Source organism: Ixodes scapularis, unplaced genomic scaffold (genome assembly GCF_016920785.2).
Source record: "Ixodes scapularis isolate PalLabHiFi unplaced genomic scaffold, ASM1692078v2 PGA_scaffold8__174_contigs__length_109621045, whole genome shotgun sequence".
NCBI lineage: Eukaryota > Metazoa > Arthropoda > Arachnida > Ixodida > Ixodidae > Ixodes > Ixodes scapularis.
In genome coordinates, this window is record NW_024609883.1 from 81787478 (window position 1) to 81796781 (window position 9304).

The following is a 9304-nucleotide window of genomic DNA, read 5'->3' on the forward strand; positions in this document are numbered from 1 at the left end:
AGCTGTCCTACCCCCGGGTGCGACGGGACTGGGCATGCCAACGGGAGCTTCCTGACCCACCGGAGCCTGTCCGGCTGCCCCAGGGCAACGCAGGCCATGAAGAAGGCCAAGATGGCCCCCGACAATGACCCCAGGCCTCACACTGGTGCGCCTGGCTTCTCCCTCGCTCTCTAAAGCCGGCTACGGCCCACCAGACGCGTCGTCTCCAAAGACACCCTCGAAATCGCCGCTACGGCGAAGCTTCGTAAAATTCGCCCTCATCTCGACACCTTGTAAACTTTACCGTGGAAAAAAGCTTGTAAAGATGCGGAGGACTACGAACGAGAACTGATGAGACCACCTGCCAAGTGTCAACTGAAAGATTTTTCTTTTTTTTTTCGACACTTCCAAACTTTGCTTTGGACGTAATGGAAGATTGGAAGTGTCATTTGGAATCATCCAGAGCGGGAGTTGCATGTTGTGTGCCTTGTCGAGTAAACTTTTGGTCAATAGTCGGCACTTGGTCTTGCGAGTTCTCGTCTCTCGCCCTCTTCCTCTCTTCGTGCCATTTTTCTCAATGAATTTGTGCCAACTAGCCCAACTTTCCGTATTGTTTTCCTAAAGTTTGCCTCTCTGACGATACTCCCTAGAAGCGTCCCCAAAACTCGCCGCCGTGATCCCCAAAGCTTGCCTCTTACAGCGCTGTCTGGAAGTATCCCTGAAACTTGTCCGTGTGACACTCCCTAAACTTGCCACTGTTACGGTGCCACCTAAATTTCACCGCTGTGCCGACACGCTCCATGGTGGCAGCTCCGCTCACTTCGTGCGTACCGGATGGCCAACACAGATCTCGGTCCGGCGCCGGTGCTGGGTGGTGGTCCGGGGCTTGAGAACGACGCGGACATCCGTGCCCTGGAGGAAGAGATTCTGGAGCTGCAGGAGTACAACGCCAAGGTGGAGTCGGAAATGATACGCCTGCGCACGGACATCACCCAGATGGAGCAGCAGATACGCATGACTGAGCGGGTGGGTTTGTGGCACCTCGTCCTTCTCTTCCGTTGCGGCCAGCAAGACTTGGCAAGGTCTTTTAATCATATAATAATAAAATCGTGACCGCTTTGCCAGTTGCCCGTATTAGTGGAATGTTAGAAGAAAACTTTTATGCAGATTGTGTTTTGTGGGTTCTTTTTTTTTTTAAAGAAAATCGTCATGAACGAGCGTCATAGCAAGCTTCATGCTGGGAGTGTTACAGACGTTAAGGTTGGATATATATCTATTTAAAATACCTTCACGGCCAGAAAGCATTAAGGAGGGGTGGGGTCACTTTTGAGTTGTCCAAGGTTCCCCGAGTGTACCTCACACTGTGCGTTCCTCCGCCACAGGACAACCAGGCGCTATCCCAGCGGGCGGGCAGCCTGAACGAGTACTACGACTCGCTGAAGCACAACTTCATCTCCCTGCTGGACCGCATCCCTGCCCTGGAGGAGAAGCCCACGGGGGACAACTTCGACTGCTACCTGAGTCGGCTGCAGGCCCTCTGCGTCGACTCCAACAACGGCTCTCCCGAGGACGGCGGCGGCAGCCGGGCGCTCTTCACCTCCGTACGACAGGCGCTGCATGACTTCACCCTGCCCCTGTGAGTCCCCTGACCCCCTCGGGTCTTCAAATAATCTATTCGAATTTTGGGGGAGCCATTTCGGAAGTTATATTTAGTCATTCTCACACAAGCGAGTCTGAAACTTGTCAGGTTCGATCGCAATATATACATAACCAAGCCTAAATATCTTTAGATTTACTCACATTCCCATCACCATATCTCGAACTGGTCAGATTCACTCAGATTCACGACGCCAAATCTCAGACTCATCAGGTTCACCTGCACTCGCATTACAAAATTTGAAACTCATCAGATTCACTCAAGTTCACTTTCCCATATCTGTGACACCTCGGGTTTTACTCGCATTCACATTACCAGATCCGAGACCTTTCCGATTCACTCACACTCGCATCACCTAGTCTGAAACTTGTCAGGTTTCACTAGCACGTGCATCACCGAATCTGAAACTCGTCAAATTCACTCGCATTCAGATCACAAAGCACACCGGTATTCAACAGTTGTGATCCTTCCCATCACGGAGTTCGACCTTGCCAAGAACGCCTTGTCTACCACCTCGCGCAGTTCGTCTTCATCAAAAATTCATTACCATCGTATCACCACCAACACACCATCGTGTCACAAAAAGCAGCTCTTTCCCTCTACAAAATCCTCCTTCTCCTCCTATCGAGAACACTTCCGTCAACCAGCATTGAAACGAAAGGCGAAGAGGCTTGCAGAGATGAGCAGGGAGCGAGATACCCTCAAGGGAAAGAGCTCCTTTTTACTTACAGAGCGGCACAAGCTGGCGACTTGCACCATCTTACCAGCTTGGCTGTTAACAAATTCTAGTTAGGGCCCTTTGTTTTCGGGTTTTATTTTTATTTTCACATCCATAACATTGTTTCCGGAACAGGGGGGAGTTGTTTTTTTATATTTCTTTTTATATTGTTTCAGGTTACGAACCTAAACAGAAAAACACACAAAAGAAAATCAAGGTTTAGCCGGATGGCCTACAACCCCTAAACTAGGGGTCACAACAAAGAAAGGGCACTCCTAAACGAGGACGCACGGAGGATAATGGGAACAACCATCGGAACAAGATGAAACGTAGACAAAGTTTTATCTTGCTCCGATGGTTGTCTCCCCATTGCACAGTAGAACCATGTTATAGTAACTCCGCATGTAGTAAAACCCCGGTTGTAATAAAAGGTACCGTTGGTCCCGATCAAATTCCTATTTTCTCGATGGCTCAGAATTCTGATATAGTAAACTGCCAAAACTCTGGATACCGCTTATACAGTCTAAGCTCATTACAACAGACCTGGTTAGAACAGACATTTGGATATAACATACCGATTTGTGAAGCTAGGTTGGTTTCGAATCTACATACCATTGACTCAACTTCATATCTGCATACAACATACTCCTTTTACAACAGGCTGAAATCTTGGTCAAAATCAAGGTCTGTTATAACGAGCTTAGACTGTAGTAAAACTCGGTGCTACCGGTTAAATATTATTCTCTCACATGAGTATAGTTTCTCAATAAAATCGGGGCCTAAAAATGCTGAAAGTGCAGACTAACCTCAGCACTACGTCGTACATTGGCGGCTTCCTGAAGAAGTGTCAGTGGCGCTGCGGTTGCTTGCGATTGTTTCTGTTCCCGCCGAATATTGGAATCCCTGGGCCCCTGCACCTGTGTCCTGCACATAGAGTTGTTATAATGTATGCTAGAGGTTCAACTGGCGCTAGTGTCTATGTGACTTCAGGGAGGAAAATTGAAGCAGGACAGCAACCAGTCTACTTTTGCGGTGCTCCTGTGCATTCCTATGGAAAAGCGCACGGGAATTTTGTCTCTTCGCCGGAAAATAACATAGAAAACTTCTATTATTTAGGTCATACAGAATAGTTTGTACCTTTATTAACATTGTAAAAGGGTAATTGCTTTAGTTAGTGCGTTTTTCTTCATTAATGAACTATGTTTAACTTTGCTATGTCTCAGGCCCAAACCTCTGTTCCACAGCAGGTGTGTGAAAACAAGCGACAGTTCTAAGCAAGGTAACAATTGAAAGGAATATAGAGTGTGTTCAAGGCTCACTAGCATTCTGGTGACGCATATATAATGCTAATATGCCGGTCCTGTCACTATATGAAAATGACCCTGTCTTGCATCTGGCTAAGTACATTCAAAACGTGAAGACGTATCTGGGCTATGAAAGGTGTCTTTTTATTATTTTCCATGGCGGGCAGCTTTTATCAGGCACTTGTTCTCAAGGATTTTAAACGTGTGGGTGATGTTTTGAGCGTAGAACAAGCATCTTCACACTGAGCAGAAAGAATAAAGCAGTACTTATTGAAAATCAGACTTTAGTGCATGGCCTTTGATTTATTTCGATCTTACCCCCACACGGAGTTACTGATCCAGTGTTACTGCATAGTTGTTGCCTCTCTCTTGGTTTTCCAGTTGTCCGTTTGTTTGGCACGTATATCCCCCATGCTGAAAAACACTCACATTGTGTTTGCGCTAAGTGTCCTATAGTGCACATAAACACATGTATGAAGCTGTTTTAGCATTGTTTTCAGTGCAATAATTTTGAAGAAAAACACCGTAACTGACCAATTATTTCATCTGCCTGATTGAGAAATGTTCCAAGCTACCCAGTACATATGAATTATCTGTAATATTTGTTGTCTTAATCAAGCACAGGGAGACAATGCACTCACTTTTTGCCATAGAAATGCATTACCGGTAGTCAATTCTTGACTGGTTGCTGTCATCCTCAATTTGCAACAACACACAGTGCCAGCTGAACCTCTAGCATACATTATAATTAGGGGTGTGCGAATACCGAATAGTAGTTCTCGAATCGAATACCGAATCGAATCAAGAAAAAAAAGCCGAATATCGAATATCGAATAGTGATTTTATTTGTAGGAATTTCTCAAAGTGTGCTGCGAATGAGTCTATATATGTGCAGAGTATGCGCCTGGTGTAGAATATGCATCTTGTACAGAACAATAGCAAAAATGTAAAAAAAAGTTCTGGTGAAAAAAAAAAAAAGCAGTTGCTGTTGGACGTTGGGCACTAAAGATCCAATTTTATGGCGCAAACGACCTCGGCGGACGACGCAAGACCATAGAGTAATTATAATTTATAATTACTCTATGGTCTTGCGTCGTCCGCCGAGGTCGTCTGAGTTCGTCAAACATAACCGAGAAGTGGCCGCTCCGCTGCTTTTTAGTGTTGTCTCGTCGTGCACACTAGACCGCCTTTGCAACCCCGCTACTCACTTTTTGTGGCTTCTAAAATTCTGCAAATACGTTGATTAAAAAAAGAGTTGCACAGCCACGAGACTTTCGGTAACTTTCTCCTCCTCTATATTTCTTCTTTCTCCCCAGTATGTTTCGGTTTCGAGCAGCTGCATTTTTTACTGTATTAAAAATATACGTGACGCTGTAGCAAATTATTGATTGGGTAGTCTTCCGACTCCATAAAAACTTGCCTTACAAAAACATTTTAAAAACAAATTCTTTTTAGGCTGTGTTAGCGTTCAAGGCAGGGGTTCTGAAAACCTCACCCAACTCTGAATCTCTTGCTGAGGACAATGTTACAGATGAAGACAACTGTCTCCTACAACAGACCATCGAAAAACTAAATGCACCAAACCCCATAAACTTCCAAGAACTGTTAGAATGGGATGAAGATGTCATTACCTCCGGAGAGTTGATTGAACAAGAAATATCTGAAGAGGTGGCAGCTGCTCGAAGTGGAAGACGATCGAGCAAGGGGAGGAAGAGCATGAACCTGCCCCTTCAAGACATGAACTCTTGTTGGCTTTAGACACAGTCAGGTGGACTCTAAGTGCTGCAGAGGCTAACGGGCAACACTATGCCCAACTGACAAGCCTTGAAACCTTCCTTGTGAGGTACAAAGAACCTATCGTAAAATACCGGGCAGGCGGCCACTCAAAATTTAGAGATAATCGCAAAAAAATGCGGGATGGGCGCTTGTCCGATCATCAGTTTTAGATACCAACGTACTGTGCACATTTTTCATTAGTGCGGTATAGGCAGATCCGCGGTATTCTAACTGAAATAACTTAGTTTTTTACTCCAGTGTGAGTGGTATTCTTTTTATAGTTTTGCTGGTTATTTTAGGCTAATGAACATTATAGTCATTTCCAATTCTTTTTCTTAGATTTAATGACAAATTGTAAGGTACTTCCGATATAGTAAAATTGCTGCCCAGTCCCGACAGGTTTACTATAAAGGGGTTCTAGTGTACTTTGTGTGTCCTTGTTTAGGATTGCCCTCTTTTTTTTGACTTCACTCATCATGCTGACCCTGCACTTCCCGAAACTATGTCATCGTAGATTTTGTCTGAATAACTGCAAATACTATTTCCAGTTAATTTGAGGACAGACACTAAAATAGCCGTTGACAAAATATATAACCCGAGAACAAAGCACCCTAAGCATAGTCTGCATCAAGAGTGCAGTTTTTGGTTTCTAGTGCCCATGAATGGGTGAAACTGCTCTCCATAGGCTATTACGTGATGCATGATTTGTTTTTTGTTCTTTTGGACTCCCGTTTGCAGACAGCAACCCAGCGGCTGGATCCGATCTTGAGAGTGCTGTCTCTCCTCGGAGCACGCCGAGCAAGGGCCCTTGGGAGGCGGCGTCTTCCCAGCGGCCACAGCAAATCATCTTCTTCTCGTTCTTCAACACACAACGGAGCCGAACAGGGTCAATCACATTCTACGTAGGACACTCGCCTAGTGCCAGCGCGACGCACGCCGCCACGACAACAGACTAGAGGAACAAGGACGGGCACACACCGCAGACAGACAGACACACACTTGTCACACGCAAACGCCGGGAGAGGAGAATGAATCTCTGAGATGGTTCTCCGGCACCCCGCGTCGTTCCAGAGTCGGCGGCGTTTTTTTTTGCGTTGCAGCTTTAGAGGAGCACAAAGCGCGCGACACGTTTCTTGACGCGCGACAACGACACGCTCCGCCATCGCGTCGGCTGCCTCTGTCCCCGCCCTCCCCCCCCCCCGTACCACGTTCCCTCGATACTCCCGCGTTCGCAAAAGTCCTGCGGCGGTTTCGACGCGAGAAGGCGGCATCCGTCGCCTACTGGTCACCACCGTTTTACGTGCTAGGCTCGTCGGTGCCATTGTCTTCGTTCGGTTTTTGTCCTCGTCCAGCCTACGGCGGTTCTGTTGGTCCGCTCTTTCCCCCATTGGGTGTTTCCGGGCATCGTTTACGTTTGACGTGTACATAGCATTTGTAAGATACGTCAGCTCTGTCTGCTATTTGTATGTGCATGTGTGTTTAGAAGAGAGACTGTAGGACAAAAATAGACGCAAGCTTTTTTTTATTTTTTTATTAGTTCTTGGAGTGCGCTGCCCAAACCAGTCCCGGCGAAATTCCGCGTTTGGAGTGCGAATCGGGAGAAACGGAATCGTGCAACGGCGACGACAATTTTGGTGCCATCGCTCGTTCGAGCAGATTGTGTATTTATTTGCACGTTGCAAACTGGACAGAATTACGACTAAGCAAGTTCAAGATCGTTCCTTTCTTTTTATCTCCTGGAATCTGATGGCCGCGGGTTCGAAACCTGCAGGATTCGTCACTTCCGACGACGGAAATTGGTGTGCCGGCACTTCCTACGCAAGCGACCGTGCCATCGCCTCGGTTTCCTCGTGCCGCGAGATAAAATCCGATGCATTCCGAGGAGAAGACTTTTCAAGAAGCAATATGTGGTGGTCGGTGCGAGGAATCCTCTAGTGCATTCTGCTTTCGGGATGTTTCGCAGAGGGCATTGGGCAAGTGTAACATATATGAATTCGGTCGGACGTAGGAGCTTCCTGCGAGAATAAGGTGCAGCGTTCGCCAAAAACCGTCAAAGGTTGTGTTCGGCTTGCGCCGTTTTCTTTGTTTGTCGCGGCGAGCGCGCGAAACCGCTATATACGTATTGCCTCCGACGGAAACACGACCCACACACAGGTACAACACGAGACACGCGTCTACATACTTTTGGGGAGTGGCTCGAGTTTCGCGAAAGAGATGAGGAGGGAGGGGATTGTTAGACATTGGACGTGCAAGGAAGACGTGGGTCACAGTGGTTGTTATGTACAGCTCCCCAAAGACCGAAGAAAGGAAAACAACTTGTTTTGCGAGCTCGATGGAAGCGAAGAAGGAAAAAGAGACAGGCAGATTATGCCCACGTGCACTAGACTCGCATCTGTACATACGTAATTTTTATGCACACACCACACTTCCGCTCTCCCCCGCTGCCAGAGGCTCGAAAGAAACTCTTAAAACGACGCGCTTCGACAGAGGCGCGAACGCGGTGCGCGGCGATACGATAGAAGGCGGAATTGCTCGCTTTTCGAAACCGGATGCCTTGGTGCACTATTAGGAAGCCAGGCTTCCGTAGAAACCAGCAAGACTCCCCTCCTAACCCAAAAACAAAAACAATAGCACTAAAAAGAAAAAAAAAAGAAGGGAGACATAGTTTTGCTCCAAAAACCGGTCCTCCCAGCTGTAGTCCTCTAGTTTGTTTTATCTTTTCGCAGCAGGCTCCTCCGTCAAAGCCCAACTTCCTAGTCACAATACATGTGCTGCCATTCAGTCATCCCCGTACACTGTATCTGCCTTGTGTTACTTTTCTTGCCTTTCCCCGCTCCGATTAGGTGTGAGCAGCAACGCGATTGGCCGACGCACTGACCACACGAGCCCATACCGATTGGTCGGCTGATTTCCTTTCGCTTCCCATAGTGTCGCCACCGCCTCTTTGTTAAGTTTTACGCTGGCTGGTCTCCCCCCCCCCCCCCTTCCCTGCCCTACCTCCTGTTAACAAACTGCCGAAGTGTACGTACTACACACTTGACTGCACACACACACACACATACACATTGTTTTTGGATGTGTACGCTTCTTTTTGTAGATATGTAACTTATTGAGCGTGCATGCAAAAGAAAATAATATATCCCCGGCCCCCATGTAAAACATGGGCTGGTTCGAGGCTGGTCATTTCTTTTCTCTCCCTTATTTTTTTTTTTCTCGCCCCCTCCTCTCTTTCAAGAGATGTGTATTTCGCCAACACTGGTATTGTGTACCGAGCCTGTCAGTAAAAACCCTATTATTGTGAAGCCTCATGTTTTTTTGTTTTTCATTGTGCTTAACTAGCAGACTTATACTGTGTGTTGGACATGGTTGCTTTTCTCGTGAAATGGAGACCTGCGACAGGTTTTTTTGTTAAAATCCTGCTGTACATGGTCCTAGAACTAGAGCCGACAATTGTTTTCCAGATGAACTACATGCCTGTTGTGTCCGGAAATATGGCGAAGTTCTGCGTACGTGACACCGCAAAAGTCCAGTGATAGCCGTTGTTTGGTGTTTCATGTACAAGACGGAGCAGTAAATGCATCATGTAGTGCACTGCCATGCGAAGCAGCCTCTCACCCGGGACTTCCACTCTTTCTAACGCACCAGCAAGGGGGAGAGCGCCGGTAGCCCTTTCCCCTCTTCTTTCTCCCTCTCAAAATGGCGCTGCCCTCCCCTTTACGTGTGTGTGTTCATCTTATGAGCGTTGTGCAGGAAAGATAATCCTTTTAGCGCTCCCCTCTTTAGAGCTGCGAGAGGAGCTAAATTGGGGCAGGGTAAAAAGTGGAGAGGATGTAAGAAAGGAGGAGGCGGGCTCTTCCGTCCGTCTCTCTT

At 47.0% G+C, this 9304-nt stretch overlaps 1 protein-coding gene across 1 annotated transcript in view; it reads left to right on the forward strand.

Moving 5' to 3' along the window:
- LOC120848687 (myelin transcription factor 1-like protein) overlaps positions 1 to 8736 on the forward strand; it is a 43230-nt gene extending 34494 nt beyond the window's left edge. Inside the window, exons 20-23 of the mRNA XM_042287041.1 lie at positions 3 to 145; positions 827 to 1005; positions 1362 to 1615; positions 6173 to 8736. Coding sequence (XP_042142975.1) covers positions 3 to 145; positions 827 to 1005; positions 1362 to 1615; positions 6173 to 6203 — 607 coding nt within the window. The 3' untranslated portion in view covers positions 6204 to 8736. The remainder of the gene's footprint in view (positions 1 to 2; positions 146 to 826; positions 1006 to 1361; positions 1616 to 6172) is intronic.
- The last annotated feature ends 568 nt before the right edge of the window (positions 8737 to 9304 follow it).